Source organism: Engraulis encrasicolus, chromosome 16 (assembly GCF_034702125.1).
Source record: "Engraulis encrasicolus isolate BLACKSEA-1 chromosome 16, IST_EnEncr_1.0, whole genome shotgun sequence".
In the NCBI taxonomy this organism is placed as follows: Eukaryota; Metazoa; Chordata; class Actinopteri; order Clupeiformes; family Engraulidae; genus Engraulis; species Engraulis encrasicolus.
Genome location: NC_085872.1, coordinates 40,792,924 through 40,811,937, shown reverse-complemented (window position 1 = coordinate 40,811,937; position 19,014 = coordinate 40,792,924). Strand labels below are relative to the sequence as shown.

Here is a 19,014-nt window from a genome sequence, read left to right as displayed (position 1 = left end):
ACGTATGTATTGTTCGGTTTATAAGTTTGTTGGGATATGTCACCTAAACCAAGTGATATTAGTCAAGAAAAACCAGAGAAGCTGACATTGCGATTGAGCCATAGGTCTTGCAAAAATGCAACGAATGACTCATTCCAGGACTGGGGACTCTCGGGGAAGGGGGAACGCGCTGGCTCGCATTCCATTGTTGAGGGTGTCGGAGACAGGATGTTGCGCATGATGATGTCATTTGGACAACAAAGCACCATCATCATCCAAAACCTTTTAAGTGTGAAAACAGCTTTAGGCATTAGAGCGCCTTGCTGGAACAAGCAATAGTGTGTGACGATGAAGTGCGATGTTGTGAAATATCAATCTATGTTGAACTTCTTTACTTTTCACACAGAATAATCATGTCAACAGAAGCAAAGATGTGTGAGAATAACTGTCTAGGGAAAGTGAAAAAATACAGCTCGAACAAAGTTTACTTCCATCAGTGTACTTAAATGCAGAGCGTTCAATTTTAGCTCAACACGTTCCCTCCAGCACAAACATAAACCCGCCGAAATCAAAGTGAAACATGCAACTCGAGATTTACACACACTGATAGCCGCATTAGGTTTAAATAGCGCATGTCTCAACAACCAAATGAAACTCATATCACATTCATGGAAGGGAGAGACGGTCTGGGAGTGCTTTTCTGCCCAAGGGCCTGGATTGCTACACATGCAATGAAGGAAACCATTAATTCTGTGGCCTGTCAAAATAAGAGTTCAAAAGAATGTTGCATAGTCCATCACGGAGTTGAGCCTTTGATTGAGATGAGTGTGGGTCAGGCAACAAGACAACGGTTCAGAGAATTGAGTTTCAAAGGAAAAGGGAAAACTGGCAATGAAATACTGTATTTGGCCTCTTAGTTGAGCCTAAACCCGAATCCATTTCAAATGCTGTGGGTGAATCTGAAATGGGTAGTTTGTGCCTTTTCGATACCCCTTCAATCACACTGAACAGGCCGAGTTATACAAAACAGTAAAAAAGCCCATAAGCAAAAGACGTTTGAGAAGTTAGCAATTAAGACGTTATCAGGGAATGGAATGTTTGGTGAAGCATACTTGAATCAAAGATTCTCTTAATTCATAATAGAACGTCTGCTTGAATCACTTGTTATTAAGTTTTAAGTAACTTTTTTGCCTTTGAATCTCTGTTAGTAAAAAAATGGCACCAACTTGCACCATCCAGCAAAATGCTAGGCCATCCTCATTTCTCTCCCTCCCTCTCGCTCTCTCATACACTGACACTCACACACACGTTTGACTGTAATAGATCTCTCTCTCTCTCTCTCTCTCTCTCTCTCTCTCTCTCTCTCTCTGTCTCTCTCTCTCTCTCTCTCTCTCTCTCTCTCTCTCTCTCTCTCTCTCTCTCTCTCATTATTATTCTATTCTCAGTCTGGGATGATATCAATCTTGCGATACAATCTGTAAAAATCACTAGAAAGTCAGAGGCTATCCCACTGGGAGACTTTTGTTGAGCTGAACCCAAGGTCAAAATATTCCATGTTGTTACACGGGGCACTGTACAGAGGCATTAACCCCAACTCTGCTTGCATGCGCGCACATAAACATGCTCGCACTCACAAGCAAATACACGCACACACGCACGTGTGTGTGTGTGTGTGCGTGTGTGCGTGTGTGCGTGTGTGCGTGTGAGTGAGTGAGTGAGTGAGTGAGTGAGTGAGTGAGTGAGTGAGTGAGTGAGTGAGTGAGTGAGTGAGTGAGTGAGTGAGTGAGTGAGTGAGTGAGTGAGTGAGTGAGTGAGTGACCGACCGAGAGAGAGGTAGTTAGAGAGGGGAGGGGAGAGAGGGGTAGTTACAGGACAAGTTTTTTTGTGTGTATGTGTGTGTAAGCCACAGCCACATTGTGAGATAACTGACGTGAACAACAAAAAAATTAAACATCAATGGGGCTATTTGTCACATGTGATGGCAGGGTCACAGATCAGCTACACTGATAAAAACGATTGGTCTGGTATGCTGGCCTTTTATGTTTGTATGAGAGCGGGTCACTGAGGTTTTTCACAACAACAAAATACTTGTCATATATTTTGGGAACCAACTTCAAATTTAGCTCTCTCGTGGTCTGACAATTCAATTTTTATGATGTTTTTTTCTCGGAACATGAAACTGTTTGGGACAGATTCCAATCCTCTCATCCACTGGAATTGGTGGCTCCTACCATTTTCACATGAATTTGTACATTCACTGACACCACTTACCAGTCAATAGAGGGAGAGCAGGTAAGACACAATGGTGGGTCATGACATTGGTGTTTGATTTGCCTTAGGCGTCAAACATACCAAACCAAACGGAACGGACGCGGACGAACGCGGTCTTTCTGCTTAGTTTCGGCCGGTGTGTTCTACTCTGCCTTTCACACTGACAGCGTCGACGTGCGCTGCCAGTCCTGTTCAAACGGCCAACGCCCGACTATCGCCAGTTGGTGTGTAAGGACAGATATGTTTCAATTTATTTTCACCGACGCCGGTAAAAATCGTGGCCGTTCCGCGACGCTTTACCGCCCTAGTGTGTAACCACCAGCACATGCGCTGCAGGGAGTTCAACTATGCAAAGGGACTATGCGCCATAGGGAGTTCAAGTTAATCGTGTTTAATACCGTTTTATGTGATTGATACAGTGATTGTTGACATTTTGTAAGATCTATGCAAAGGTCACCTTTCGACAGATGTCCTTCGCCTCCTCTGAGAACTTGTCTGAGTATTCCTCTTGGTCGTCACGCACTCGCCGATCCACCTCTTCGCGCTTCACACGCTCCTTGCGGCGGCGGAATGGAGACTGGCCCTGGATCATTTCGAAAATCAGGCAGCCCAGCCCCCACCAGTCCGGGCTGACGGTGTAGCTTTCATTCTGGATCACCTCCGGAGCTGTCCAAAGGAGAAAAGCAGCAGTACGATGTAATAGTTGTGGTGAACATGAAAAATAAAAACAGTTACATGTACAGTTGAAACTGAAAATCACTACAGAGAACTAAGCTAACAGCAGTATTGTACAAAAAAAAAATGTACTGAAGGCCAACTTCCGAAAGTTTTTTTTACTGTACATGTTTACTATACATGTTTCATTGTATTAGGGATTCGAGTCTAAAACATGGTAGTTGATGTTTACATCCTCACTAGCAGCCATGTTGAACACCAAAATGTTCAGCCTTTAAGTGACCCTCACCCATGTAGCCCACTGTGCCCACACGGCCCCTTATCGTCTCTCCCTCAGGAATCTGGACAGCCAGGCCCAGGTCGGAAATCCGGATGTGCCCTGAGAGCAGTGGAGAGACACACACACGCACAGACACAGACACAGACACAGACACAGACACAGACACAGACACAGACACACACACACAGCAGGTCAATTTACCCGTACAGTAAACATCACATTCCATGCATCATCCTGCCCCAAGAGCTACTTTGGTGGATTTGGTCGAACAAAATCCACAGGTGTTCAGATGTTGAATAAGGTGCAGTTTAGCTAGCCTGTTAGTATTGGAAATTTCTGCCGCTGACGTATATCTGATGTTGATCGAGGCACGGAAGCCAACAAATACAAAGTAAAGACACAAAACCCAATGGAGAATTTGACACAGGAGAGGTTATATAGGGATGGTCTTACCACGGTCATCCAAGAGGATATTTTCAGGCTTCAAATCTCTGCAGGAGAATAAAAACAATTTTTGATTGGTTTCAGTATTATGGTCATAGTTTTCACAAGTTCAAGTCAAGTTGGCTTTATGGTCAGTTTCTTCATATGCACAGGTCATATAAGGATATTGAAATTACGTGTTGTAAGTTATGAAAGGTAAAATTATTGTTATTATGTGGACTTGGGCTAGAATTGTTAACTTGGGATAAGATCCGTGAAATAATCATGAATATCTTATTTCAAAGAATATTTAAGCACACAGGGTCAAAGAAGACATTTGGCTTCATGGAGAGAGAGAGAGAGAGAGAGAGAGAGAGAGAGAGAGAGAGAGAGAGAGAGAGAGAGAGAGAGAGAGAGACAGAGAGAGAGAGAGAGAGAGAGAGAGAGAGACAGAGAGAGAGAGAGAGACAGAGAGAGAGAGACACAGAGAGAGAGAGAGACAGAGACGGAGATATTACGCCTTGTGTCCATCTGAAGCATGGCTAAGGCGGATAAAGAGGGGGAATGTTTATGTTGCCATGACTATACGGGGCCTGGCTTCTGTGACGACCAGCGGGACAAACCGATAAACAGACCGCAGAGCAGCGTGCAGACCTCCCTCTGATGAATACCTGGCTGCAAGGCCAATGGTGTACATACCACTGTATACGATAATACACTGTATAATACACTACATACCAGGGCTGTAGCCAAGTCCACCTTTGTAGAGTCCAAGACAAGTCCAAGACTAGAATAGTCAAGTCCGAGTCCGATACAAGACAGAGTCCAAGTCAAGTCCGAGTCACATGTCAGTCAGTGTTAAACAATGAAAAGCACGAATGTCAATAATGTGAGCGCTTGAAGGTAGCCTATATGCCATGGATGTGAAGACAAACTTGTATGTCATTGGATATCAAGTTCCACTTTAGAATTTATGATGGACAGTGTTCTAAACAAATACAGACCCGGGCGAGTCCAGATGCCTAATTTGGCAAGACCAGTGTCAGAGTCCAAGATAAGTCCAAGTCCAACTAATAGCGAGTTCAAAACAAGTCCAAGTCCATAGAATCGAGTATGGACTCGAATATTACAGCCCTGCTACATACTATACTATATACTATACTATATACTATACTATACTACTATACTACTATTACATTATATACTACTATACTACTACTACTATTACTATTATATACTATACTATATACTATACTATACTACTATACTACTACTACTATATACTATACTATACTACTATACTACTACTACTACTACTACTACTACTATACTATATACTATACTATACTATACTAATATGACAGCCCTGCTACATACTATACTACACTACACATACTGTATGAATAAATACTGTTTACTTCTCTCTAGCTTCCCTAATTACTGGCTGGTTCTAAGCAAGCTCCTACTACCACCACTGTTCTTGAGTAAGTTCTGACAACTAAGGATTACTAAGATTTTCATACAGATTTTAAAAGGTTTTTATGCAGTCATCAAATGATATGACTAAGTTCCGGCCTGCATTGCTGTTGAGAGAAATAAGTCTGGTATGCTTTTCCTGTTGCAATGTCATACCCATATACAGACATTGTTGACAAGATCTCTGATCTTCATCTGCCCCTCTTTCAGTTTCTCTCTCTCACAGACACATAGGGGTTCTTTCTCGTGTATTCCTCCCTCACAGAGAGAGAGCGAGAGAGAGAGAGAGAGAGAGAGAGAGAGAGCGAGAGAGCGAGAGAGCGAGAGAGAGAGAGAGCGATGAGACCTGAAAAAAACTGTGTTTCTTTCTCGTGTAGCCTTTATCCTTCCCTCCCAGAGAGAGAGAGAGAGAGAGAGAGAGAGAGAGAGAGAGAGAGAGAGAGAGATCACCTGTAGACTATCCTCTCCCGGTGCAGGTCCTCCAGGCCACAGCAGATCTCCGCAGCGTAGAAGATGGCGCGCTGCTCGTCGAAGCCAGAGTTGCCCATGTTGTAGATGTGGAACTTCAGATCCCCGCCATTCATTATTGTCAACACTAGACATAGAGCGTCCTTGGTTTCATAGGCGTATGCTAAACTAACCTGAAGAAGAGAAAGGAGACCACAAGAGAGGGATTGGGAGTGAGTTGTGGACGTTTCACACGAAACACATTTGACTGGCTTTCTGTTGTTGTTTAGCACGAGGCCACAACGACGCGCAGCATAAACAATGGAGGGATATTTTCTTAATTGCAGAGTCAGAGGCAATGCATGTGTAAACAACTGACAAATGACAAACACAGACAACATGACAAATACAGGAAGCCTTCTTGGCTGCACACCACTAGCAGAAGCTGACGTGGTAGAGTAGAGGTGTTAGAGATTGGGACTTTGTCACGCATATTGTGCATAGCAGTAAACGGAGTTAAAAGCTAGCCAGGCCGCGCCCTCCTAGTGACGCATCACCTTTGGCGTTGCAACTAGTCAAGTCAAGACCAATGCAAGTACTTTCTGAGTTTGTCGGGAAGCAAACAACCATAAGCAAACCAAGGGAGGGAGGTCAACCATGCCGTTTGGGAAATTATCATTGTTATGCTCTTGGTCAAGTCCAAGTCTCGAAGAGATTTGAACATCACTGATAATCAGGCTAGCTAAAAGCAGCTCTGGTCATAATTTCAATATCAATGTCATTTGAACTGCAATTACAATATAAATATCTAATCTATATCTTTTAAGAAACGATCAAAGGAATACACGGGGGTGATAGCATAATCTGATGTCAAGGCAGAACATAATAAACATGGCTATAGAAAAAAATATAGAGGGCTCAATTATTTAAGTAAGTGATTAGTTTGCACAAGCCTTATGCAACATCAAGTCAAGGCTACCGGTTAGGCAAGGAGATTTATGAGTCTGATCGTGACACTGATACACCCTAATAATACTCACAGCGAGGACAACGCTGGGGCTAACTCTCCCTCCCTCCCTCCCTTCCTCTTCTGTCTTTCTCTCCCTCCCTCCCTCCCTCTCTCTTTCTCACACAGACACAGACAAGCACACACAGGCATACATGCACACACACCTTTCCTCCTAATCACACATAAAACACATGTCATGTGCTTAAACCTAAGCATACAAAGACATACCAACACCCGTGCACACACACTCACACATGCACTCACGCACACGCACGCACGCACACACACGCACACGCACACACACACACACACAAGCGTACACGCACACACACACACACAGGGGGTCAGTGACACTGAGGCCATCAGCGATTGTTTAGTTACAGGACATGGCGGTGGTTGCGAGGACTCCCATATGTTCCTGCAGCGCTACAACTGAGAGTGTAGTAGACCTCACTGACGATAGCAATCATGGAAAACCAGCTGTTAGACATGAGGGAAAATTCCTCGGGGTGGAGAGTGCAACCATGTATGCGTATGTGCATGTGTGTCTGAGTATGTTTGTGTCTGAGTGCTTGTGCGTGCGCGTGCGTGTGCGCGTGTGTGTGTGTGTGTGTGTGTGTGTGTGTGTGTGTGTGTGTGTGTGTGTGTGTGTGTGTGTGTGTGTGTGTGTGTTGGCTGGAGGAGGAGGGGGTGGGGGGGTTGGTTGGTTGGTTGGGTTGTGGGGGGTGAAACGGGGTGGAGGGGAGCTGTCACGTCTGGAAAAAACGTGCTAGGTCATTAACGGCGAACACAAGGCCTCTTTCCCACTCTTGCAAAACGGAAAAAAAAGTGTCCAGCAGAAACAGCACACAGCGCTCACCGGGCTTGACTTGAGAGGGCAACGTGCCTGGGCGATGTCACAGGGCAAGAACACGATCTGCTTCAAAAAAGATGAAACGAGCTACACCGCTGGACTACACGCACGATGAAATAAATCAAAGTAACTACTGTAGCTCTGAGCGCACTAGCCCTTGGCTCTTCAAGCGGCGGTGCCGTCCCACCTGTTAAAACATCACGCTGTTGGGGTGGTTTTGGAACAATAATGTGCGGAGAAGGTGCGCTAAGCGTTTGTTTCTGCTGTGAAGGGCCTGGAATTTTAATGGGATTCAACACACTTGGACGGAAATAAATTTTTCAGACTTTTGTGAAAGAAAGAAAGAAAGAAAGAAAGAAAGAAAGAAAGAAAGAAAGAAAGAAAGAAAGAAAGAAAGAAAGAAAGAAAGAAAGAAAGAAAGAAAGAAAGAAAGAAAGAAAAGAAAGACATCGTTCATCTTTCGTTTTACATAACAACTGCAACGTGTACATTGTGTGTCTCTTCCTCTCCTCTCCCTTTTCTCTCTGAGTCAGATTGTTCAGTGTTTCAGAGAGGAGGACCTCTGAAAATGGCTCCTGGCTTGCAGTGCTCACATGACTCCAGTGGTTATTGCATAAGCCTCCTCACATTCTCACCTGCACCTCTATGCATGTCATGTACTCCTCTCGATACTTGCATGCCAGTGCAGGCCAATCCTGAGCGAGATGCGCTCAGAAGAACCAAAACATGCAAATAATAATCGCTGTCCTTCTGTGTGAGGCCTACAATGTTACTGCATGGGTGTGTTTATGGCTGTGTGTCTGTGTGTGTGTGTGTGTGTGTGTGTGTGTGTGTGTGTGTGCGTGCGTGTGTGCGTGTGCGTGTGTGCGTGTGTGTGTGTGTGTGTGTGTGTATATATGTGTGTCTGTGTGTGTGTGTGTGTGTGTGTGTGTGTGTGTGTGTGTGTGTGTGTGTGTGTGTGTGTTTTTTTGTGTGTGTGTGTGTGTGTGTGTGTGTGTGTGTGTCTATATATGTGTGTCTGTGTGTGTGTGTGTGTGTGTGTGTGTGTGTGTGTGTGTGTGTGTGTGTGTGTGTGTGTGTGTGCGTGCGCGTGTGTCTGTGTATGTGTGTGTAAGACAGCTACAGAGACGGGCAGAGAGAAAGCGACAGAGGGAGGGAGCGAGTATAGAGGGGAAGTCATGGAGCACTTGACTCTACTCTCTACCTGTTTGGCAAGTGTTGCTAGGCAACAGAGTCCTTCTCATACATTGAGTAGCTTATGAGGAGCTATCGTCTATGCCTCTGGCATACAAACACACACACACACACACACGCTCATTCCACAACCTACTCCCCCACACACATTGCAACCCCACACACACACACACACACACACACACACACACACACACACACACACACACACACACACACACACACACACACACACACACACACACACACACACACACACACACACACACACACACACACACACACACACACACACACACACACACACACACACACACACACACACACACACAATGATCTAAAAAATGCAAAGTGAAATGATGGTATGTGTGAAACAAGTTGCACTTGAATGCCGAAGTGAACATGTAAATGCAGAAGAGCAGTGGCAGATACAGGTCCACACACACACACACACGCATGCACGCACGCACACACACACACACACACACACACACACGCACACGCACACGCACACACGCACGCACAGTGGAAGGGTCATTCAATGACAAGAGCAGTACACAGAAATCAACAAAATCATCACACCTCCACAATGCCAACAGCATAACCGTTCAAAAACATGCAGCTGAAACAAAGTGATGTTGAACACCAAAGACAATAGGTAATGAAGAGAAACACACACCGATGAACTCCCATTTAAGCCATTTTATTGCGTGACGTTTCGGGGCAACCTGACCCTTCCTGAGTCTGAGGAAGGGCCAGGTTGGCCCGAAACATCACACATTAAAAATGGCTTAAATGGGAGTTCATTGGTGTGCGGTTCTCTTCATTACCTATGGATTACTTGTTTTGAACCTGCACCCGAAACCAGTCACTGGATGTGTGTGAGATTCGATTGGAACACCAAAGACAACCCATAGGTACATTAGCAGGGCAGACACAGTGAAAAATATTAAGTGTGAAACAGAATAATGTGTGAGAAAAAAATAGAAATGAATGCAAGTAGGAGATGCACAGGCTTTAACCTGTGCTAATACTGTGCACATTGCTTCACAGAAGTATGTTTGGGGCTGTCTCTTAAAAATGCTTGCCTTTGTTTGACAACTACAACAAACCAACACATTGCCCTCTCACATACTGCTCTCCATGTCTTTGCCTACTTTTATGATCTAAAACCAACAAAGTACTGTCAACAAGTCCAACTCAGTGGATATGATCTAGGACGCACAGAGAAAATGGACGGTGCAGGAAACTTTGTAGTTATTAATGTCAATATAATGCAAGGTGCTGCATTTAATAGAATAGCCAAAGACATCCTAATAAAAAATAGTATGTAACACAGGAGAGCACAGAATATAGTCAGTATTATATTACTGTATGCTATTTGCACACAAGCATTAACATACAGAAACATACTACATAATTATCATCAATTGGATAAACATACAAATAATAACTGTGATATGGCAGTTCAAGGGAATAGACATGCAACACAGAGCAACACAACACACATACATGAGACAAAACGGGTTGGAATGAGGGAAGAAAAAGGGTAGTACTTACTACAAAAAAACTGTTAACTTTTTCTAAAATGCGCTTTTCGTTTAATGCCATGGCTTCACCTTTTCTCTTCTTTACTCGTTTCTTTTCCAGCTTTTTACAGGCGTACATTTTACCAGTGGCTCGCACTTGACAGGCACACACCTACAGACAGACAGACAGGAAGACAACACATGAGGAGGTGCCATACAAACCTGCATAAATTATTATAACACACTTACCATGGTACGGCTGTTTTCTCATTTTATAGAACTTGTGTTTTTATCTATATATAATATACTAACACGGTATAGTATCTGTGTGAAAGTTGACCTGGCATGGCTTATCGATGACCTATTCTGCATGGCTTATAACATTTAAAACACAGCAATAGCCACTAGCCAACCGATATAACTTCACAGTACACTTAAAATCACATATAAAAGGTTGAAGCTCACCACCATACAACCATGATATGACCCATACACAACCTTCAGTGCTTGACATTAATAATAAACAAAGAAAATAGAACAAGACACCCTAATGTTCTTACCTCACCAAATCCACCTTTTCCCAGTACTCTGTAATGTCTGAAGGTATTTTTGGTTACGGGTTGCCTGCAAAGACAATATGCGATGAAACATTACACATTTGATAAACAGGTAGCAACAGCTCACATGTGTAATTCCTTGCAATTACATGTGTAAGTCCTTGCTTACTTATTGAAGAAAGTCTGAGGCAGCATGCAACATTTCAATGTAAAACATTTATTTGCCACATTTATGACATCAGCACCAGGAACTGCTCCAGTGATGGATGCGTCTTCATACTGAGCAACATCAATGTTTCATTATATTGAGGTATGCTGCACTAAACATTAATGAAGAAATTAAAATAGAATGGAAATGGAAATTAAATAGCACAGGGTGGATATGTTTTCGTTTTTGAAGGCATGGTCTCTAGTTTGGTGTTGTGTAACACCATTTATATTCCAGCATAAATGCCAATCCCATTGTTATGTCTCCTTTTTTACCACTGAATTCAGTGGAATAGGTGGTTCACATAGCCTGAGGCGAAGTTTGAGGCACTGACTTAATTTACAGTACTATTTGGTTTATATCCACAGGATTCCCCATACAACTCAAACAATTAAATAGCAACACTTGAGTATTACTGGGCACAGACACAAGACATCGATTTCAGGAAGCAAGAGGAAATTCCCTCTGCGTATGTGGCTGATGTATAAAAGTCAAAGACCATACCTTTAAATGCAAAAGTTGAAATATAAACCTAAAGTTGTGTCTCTGCATTGCATGGTGGTAAACCAATCCAAAAATAAACACAGAGATGCAGTTCCTGGTGCAGAGCCAACTAGGGAAGTAAAGATCTGAAAAATATATATATACCTCTCTAGCCACTTCCATTGAAGGAAGCGTGAGAAATACATCGTCTCCTGATAGGCGGAGAAGGGTGCTCCACTGAGATATTCACGGACAATTCTGAAAAGAGAAGGGGACATGGCAAAATCAGTTCAAACTTAAGAGCTACAAAAAGCCCAGATAAGATCCAACACAGTAGCAACAAGGTAGAACAAGGTGTGAAATGTAGATGGACACACTCTCTTTAAACTAAAGGACAAAGTTAAGTTTAAATTTTGAGTTGAAATATTATTGTGTCAAGACGAGCAGATCAGAATTAGTCTTGATCTTGACTTCTGCTCCAATCTCTAATGTTCTTCCTCTCACACCATTTACATGAGTGGCATTTTTAGGAGGCCAGGGTTTACATGGGAACAGGTGGAGTAATCTTACCATTCCTCCCTTAACCTTAAATATTTCCTGGAAACTTCCAAAAAATAACAATAAAAAATCGACTGAAACAGACAAATCAAAAGGAGGCAGCTTTACTAGCGGAAAAAAGCCTTCAAAGCACACAAAGAGAACTGATGGAAAAGAAGAACACAAAGAATGTGCGTGCGTGCGTGCGTGCGTGCGTGCGTGCGTGAGAGAGAGAGAGAGAGAGAGAGAGAGAGAGAGAGAGAGAGAGAAGAGAGAAAAGGAGAAGAGAGAAAAGGAGAAGAGAGAAAACAGAGAGATGCCATGCCGTGAAATATGCCTTTGAGTGATTTCAATTAAAAGGAATAGCCAGAACATTCCGATGAATTGAATTCTGAGCAATGCTTAAAATAAACTCGGAAAGTCTCAAGACGTTTGGCTAATCAAATACATAAGAGAATGACGGAATGATTACTTTTTTCCTCCGTCACTTGCATTCTTTCATTTCTTCAGTGCATTTGAGTGTGAAATGCAAGGGTTTGATCAAAGTCTCAGTAGGGAGCTTGCGCCCCACCTTACTTAGTGAGGTCAGCTCAGATCAGGGTCTTGGCTGACAGGCGTCTCATTCCTATGGGGTGACTTAGTAGCGCGGGGCAGCTGGAGGCGTTTCATCCAGAGTGCAGCACAGACGTGAGGACGGAGCTCTATTGCATTGGCCTGCATTGAGAGAGCTCAGCTGAGCAGGAATGGAACAGCACTGTATAGGCGTGCCGTAGATAGATGTGTAACACACTACACCCATCTCTCTGTGCAACTACACCCATTTCTCTCTCTGTGTCTGCCTTTCTCTGTGTGTCTCTCTCTCTCTCTCTGTGTCTCTCTCACTCTCTGTCTCTCTCTCAGTCTCTCTCTCTCCGTCTCCGACTGTATCAGACAGACAGACAGACAGACAGACAGACAGACAGACAGACAGACAGACAGACAGACAGACAGACAGGAAGACACAAACTCACACTTACACTCTCATACCAGCAGCAATAGCAGAAGCTAGCCCCCAGGAGTGCTTTCAGGAAAGGTTAAACCGTTCCACCCCTTTCCCCCTTTTCACCTCCCTAAATATGTCTCTTGCTCACAGTGCAAAGGACCTGGCAGGTATTGCTTCCTCAGGAATGAACATGCTTTTCTAATCAGCCGTCCTTCAAACCTCTGTGTGTGTGTGTGTGTGTGTGTGTGTGTGTGTGTGTGTGTGTGTGTGTGTGTGTGTGTGTGTGTGTGTGTGTGTGTGTGTGTGTGTGTGTGTGTGTATATGTGTGTGTGTGTGTGTGTGTGTGTGAACGTGCGTGCGTGCATGCGTGCGCGTGTGTGCACCCGCGCCTTTCTGTGTCCACTCCTGTGTACGCATGCAGCCGTACATGAGAAGTCAGCGCTGCCCAAACCTGCCCGTTAAAAAAGGTCAAGGTCACTGGGGCAGACTTCAAACACGGCTGTCAGGCTTGCTAAGTCACAGGGTCAACTGTGAGATTACGGCCCCGCCTGACAGAGCTGGCTGTCCCTGCGCGAGAGCGTGACCCGGGGTTCACCTCTTCTCTGCTCCCCAGGCTCGCTGTTGCCGGGATGCTGGAGGAGGTGGCCGCAGAGCCAGAGCCAGAGCCAGTGAGTGCATTCCAATATGCGACCTTGCGTCCTCCTCTTGTGCTTGTGGCCTCATGTTTTGCTGATGCCCCGCCTCCATGGAGAAAACAGTTTCCCCGCTGTCAGCCCAGCCAAAACAATTTTTGGGGGACTATTCTTCATTCACCATCCAGTTTGCAATTGAGAAAATGTCATTACAATTGAGCTTTTGTGAGATATTGAAATATAATGTTGTTGTCAGTGATGTCATCACGACATATTACTTCCTGGTATGAGGCCACTAGCACAAGTGGAGGATGCAAGGTCGCACATTGGAACGCACCCTGAGTCTGAGGCCCTCCGCACATCAGCTCCAACAAGGTTCTATTCCATTGTTGTCAATACAACCCTGCACTCCAGTGCCGATGTCCACGGACGTCAGCTGGCGATTAGGGAAGTGTTCTATTTAGTCGGGGCCACCCATTGACTGATCCATGCTGTGGGGAAATTGTGTGCAGGGGTCGGAATTGTGTCGGAAGCAAAAGTGCTCCGCAGTGCTGTCGGAACTGATGGGCGAAGGGCCAGAGCCAGGGCTTGAACCTGAGCCTGAGTCTGAGCCTGAGTCTGAGCGGGAGCCACCCGTGTAGTTTCATAGCAGCAGGCTGGACACGCTGGGCACAACTGCATCCCCTAGTCTGCACAACACACAATCGAACCAAAGGCCCACGAAGACCCATCATCAGGAATCGCGCCGGAAGGAGGCGTCAGGCAGAAAAACAGAACTGAAAACAGGAGGGGCTTGGGATGGAAAAGCGAAATATGCATGTGCTGCACGCAAACACACCATGCCACACACAAGGAGGAAAAAAGGGAGATAAAGGGTTTGAGGGAGGACAAGAGAGAGAGACAGAAGAGAGGAAGAGCGAGAGAGAAAGAGAGAGAAGAAAACACTTAGAGGGGGAAGAAGAGAGAGGCAGAGAGCAGCAAAAGAAGAGAGAAGGATGAGCCAGGGTCTCCTGCTGTGTGGCCAGGGGTCAGAGTCTGGCAGTGTCTGGAGGAGCTTATATAAGCACTGCTCAGGTCCTCGCTGGCAGAGCAGCACTCAAACATAAATAAATATCACCACAATATGTCTTTTGTTCAAGACACACTGGTCAGGGAAAGAGGAGGAGAGATGGAGGGAGGGAGGGGAGGGAGGGAAAGAAAGAAAGAAAGAGAGACAAGCTGAGAGAGTTGGAAAAAAAACAAAGAAGAAAGAAAGAAAGAAAGAAAGAAAGAAAGAAAGAAAGAAAGAAAGAAAGAAAGAAAGAAAGAAAGAAAGAAAGAAAGAAAGAAAGAAAGAAAGAAAGAAAAAGAAAGAAAAGAAAAGAAAGAAAGGGATGAGGCTCAGATGAAATTGCAGGACTTGTGGCCGCCATCAGTGACTCCACAGTCGTCCTCCCTCTGAGGCCTGTTTCCTCTCTCCTTCCTCCTCTGATATGATTTCCGGAGCAGTTATCATATCTCCACGGACACTAGCAAGTAGCCTGTCCCCAGTCACTTCAGCCTCCTCTCCGAATTTGCCTAATGCATTAGACTTTATAGCTTTCCACATTGAACGCAATGTAATGCACAGCAGTTAATGTTTGCATATCAGGCGACCTTGGCATCTAGCTTGCCAGTCTATGTGTAAGGAATACAAGCAACTGAGTACAAAAGGGGAATATGGATATGGTAGACACCTGTAGCACTATTTAGACTGGGGTGTACCTAACCATAGACAGTGGATGCATTTACAGTGAACTTGTGGTTATGTCTTTTGTCTACGTACATGACTGTGTGCTTATGTGTGTCTGGGTGTGTGTGCACATGTGTGTTGTTGTGTGAGAAAGAGAAAGTCTGTGTGAGAGAGATAGTGCATAACTTGTGTGTGTGCGTGTTTATGTGTGGGCGTGTGTGTGTTAGTATGGGGATGTGGTTGAGTGTCAGCGCTCTCGCTTCGCTGGGTGGTGCCCGACTTCGCTTCCTCCCAAGAGTGCGTCACCACTGTCCCTGTGCTCCTGGAGCCGTGGTGTCCTTTTGACCGCAACAAGGCAGTAAAAATACAGACTCATCTTTTAAGACAGCAGCTGAGTGAGCTTACGAGGAAACACAGCTGAGTTGAAGAAGGTCTGGGAAAATAAGTGTTTTGGCTTTTTGTCATTGTCCTGATTGGAATGGCTAGCAAGTAAGCCCACATGGTGATACAGTGGTGCAGACGCATTAATGGAAACAGTGTAAAGACGGAAGAGACGTGCCCAATGTACCTTTTGTTTGGAGGTTGGGTGCGTGGGCACATCCACAAAGCAGTAATCCAGACAAAAAAGTGGTAAACAGTGTGATGAAGTGGTCCGCACACTGGGCATTAGCTCCAAAAATAAAAACTTTATTTCATTTATGCACTTTCTGTACCAGTACGACCAACCAGAAAATTCCGCCTCCAACGTATTAATTCAACGCATTAAACTCTTCCTCGAGTCGTACGTACTGTATATAGGAGAGCCATTTCAGGCGCACGAAATTATTGGACACATAAGGCAAAAGAAAACATCGAAGTGGTACAAGAAAACACACAGAGCAAAAAAACGTGAGTGTGCAAATGTCCACAATCAAAACACCCGGCATGGGCCACCTGCTGTGGTGGCGATTCGGAAGTCAGGCTCAGGGCCGCCACTGACAGCTTTGGCTGGGCCCAAGACAAAGTCATCTGAAAGGGCCCCCCAGCCCAATAGATACAATGTAATGAGGACCCAATTTCGGGCCTCCTCTCTCCCCGGGCCCGGGACAATTGTCGCCTTTGTCCCCCCCCCTGTCAGCACCCAGCTTTGGCCGGGCCCAGGACAAAGTCATCTGAAAGGGCGCCTCAGCCCAATAGATACGATGCAATGAGGACCCAATTTTGGGCCCGGGACAAGTGTCCCCTTTGTCAGCCCCTGTCAGCACCCCTGGCCAGGCTGCCCTGAGTGGTAGCCGGACTGAGTCACACATCTCTGCCAGCTGAGGTTGCCCAGGCAGTGCCCGTCAGCACAAGTCAGTGCCATTCATTAGCTACAAAAAAACACAAACAGGAGAAGCAAAAGAAATAAACACCGCTGCAGTGTCTAGCGTCCTCCATCTCAAGCTTCATTACACTTTGACTTTACCGGAATGGCATGGAAGATGGTGAATGGTGGACATTGTGCTTGTTCATCAGACGGATGATTTGAGACAGAGACAGAGAGAGGGGAAGGCAGGGAGAGAGAGAGAGAGAGAGAGAGAGAGAGAGAGAGAGAGAGAGACAGAGAGACAGAGAGAGAGAGAAGGGGGCAAAGAGGGACAGAGAGAAAGATGGAAAGGAATAGGGAGAGAACGGGATTGAGTCCACCCTTGCTAGATGTGGGTATGGACTACTCGTTCTCGTGCCATAGAGCCGCACTCGGACACCTGCAGGTTTCCTCAGTGTGTATTTGTCTGTCTGTGTGTTTATGCTGAGAGTGAGTGTGAGTGTATGTGTGCGTGCAAGGTTGGTTTGTGGGGAGGGAGGGAGAGAGAGAGAGAGAGAGAGAGAGAGAGAGAGAGAGAGAGAGAGAGAGAGAGAGAGAGAGAGAGAGAGAGAGAGAGAGAGAGAGAGAGAGAGCGAGAGAGGATGAGAAACACAGAGAGGCCCTGTTCTTGATCCCCTGGGCACATCCTCAGAAGCCAGGCATCCGGATGCCCGTCTCGCAGGCCCAATTCCTCTTTTCAAAGGCCTCTGAGCCGGACTTCCAGCCACCCTGCCAACTACCACTCATGACCATCCTCCATCGTGACTCAGCCAAGACCACGAGTGCATACACAGACAACTCCACACTGGCCATCAAGACACACACACAATTACCAATGAGACTTTAGGGGTTCTATGCCATGCGCTATTCATATAGTGCGATTATTCATAAATACATCAAGAATGTGTTCTAGAGAAGATCATGCTCAATCTGTTGGACTGCTACAGTTAAAGGTATTATTAAATTTGTACAGAGGACTGTCAATCAATCAATCCCCATGAGAATTTCCGACATGTGAAAACAATAATATATCAGTAATTACATATAAAGGTACTGTTCATGGAATTGACTATTACTACAAAAGACAAGAAAAAGATTTTCAGCACGGGCCTCAGAACTAGTGTTAGAGTGGCATTGTGGAGTGGGCAGTGGCCATTGGGACAGTCAGTCACATTGCTACTCCTTCATGTTAGTGCCTCCTGACGCGTGACGTCTCCATGGCAACAGGTCATGTGACTCACCTAGCACAGTCCTCAAAGAGTTCCTTGCAGGGAGTATCTTCTAGCCGCTCTCTGCACGCCACCACCACGTCCTGAGGTATTTCTGGAAGATGGGCCGCTGACTGCAAAAAAGGAAAGAGCAGGAGAGGGCAGAGGTGAGCAACCTTTTAAGATGTTTGCCCCCACGCACACACCACACCTCTTCACATTAGGGGTGTAAATGATAATTGAAATGGATTGATATATCACGATATGATCTTGACGATTGAATCGAATTGCATCGTATCGTGGGGCGTTCTTAAGTATCAAAAATAATCGAATCGATATTGAATCGTATTTTCATGGAACTGTGATTTACACCCCTACATCGCATCACATCAATTGTTGAAGAGCTAGTCAATGAAACCGAGTCAATGCACATAGCCAGGTGCAGAATGGTAGACCCATGATTACTTTCCAACAGCCACTCGCCAAATCCATACCACAATTGTTGTTACCAGCGAAGGCCACAGTGTGGGAAGGATGTCAGTAAACAGATCTTTTTTTTTTTTACTTGGGTGAACGTCTCTAAACCAAGATGGTACATTCCATCCAGACAAAGTCCAAGGTCAGTTGATGTATGCTCATGATACATTTTGCCTTAGGCCCTCCTTGATGAGAACAGCAAGGTAGTGTAATGTTGTGTGGTTGTGTTTAAGTATGATTTACTTCTATGACAAGGACAGGTTCATACAAGCATATTTCACAGATGTGTGCGTGTGCATGCTTGCGTTCGTGTATTTGTGTGAGTGTGTGAGGCTGTGATCCTTACCCCATTATTAAAGTATGTGTCTAAAACATTCAAGCCGCAGTCTCTTCTCTTCTCGTCCGGGGCCAGCTGATACAACGCCTGCGGAGGAGGAGGAGGAGGCAGAATCATGATGTTAGCTTCATGCTAAAAATACACACACTTCTATTGTCTTTCTCTGCTCTTGTCCACTCAGCTCTCCTCTCTCTTTGCCACACTCACTGCTCCACTCATCCATCTCCGCTAGCTGAGAGTCTTGAGGTATTATACCTGATGTATCTTTTGTTTGTTCTCTCTCTCTCTCTCTCTCTCTCTCTCTCTCTCTCTCTCGCTCGCTCTCGCTCTCGCTCTCTCTCTCTCTCTCTCTCTCTCTCTCTCTCTCTCTCTCTCTCTCTCTCTCTCTCTCTCTCTCTCTCTCTCTCTCCTCTCTCTCTCTC

The 19,014-nt window shown here is 45.1% G+C and overlaps 1 protein-coding gene across 2 annotated transcripts in view; it reads right to left on the bottom strand.

Annotated features, from left to right (window-relative positions):
• The window catches only part of grk4 (G protein-coupled receptor kinase 4), a 58,010-nt gene that overhangs the window by 8,391 nt on the left and 30,605 nt on the right, over positions 1-19,014 (bottom strand). For both annotated transcript variants that reach the window (XM_063219613.1, XM_063219612.1), the window contains exons 4-12: positions 18,602-18,679; positions 17,812-17,912; positions 11,550-11,642; positions 10,697-10,760; positions 10,168-10,308; positions 5,555-5,745; positions 3,659-3,696; positions 3,215-3,304; positions 2,708-2,916 (exon numbers count right to left, since the gene is read on the bottom strand). In XM_063219613.1, coding sequence (XP_063075683.1) covers positions 2,708-2,916; positions 3,215-3,304; positions 3,659-3,696; positions 5,555-5,745; positions 10,168-10,308; positions 10,697-10,760; positions 11,550-11,642; positions 17,812-17,912; positions 18,602-18,679 — 1,005 coding nt within the window. The remainder of the gene's footprint in view (positions 1-2,707; positions 2,917-3,214; positions 3,305-3,658; positions 3,697-5,554; positions 5,746-10,167; positions 10,309-10,696; positions 10,761-11,549; positions 11,643-17,811; positions 17,913-18,601; positions 18,680-19,014) is intronic.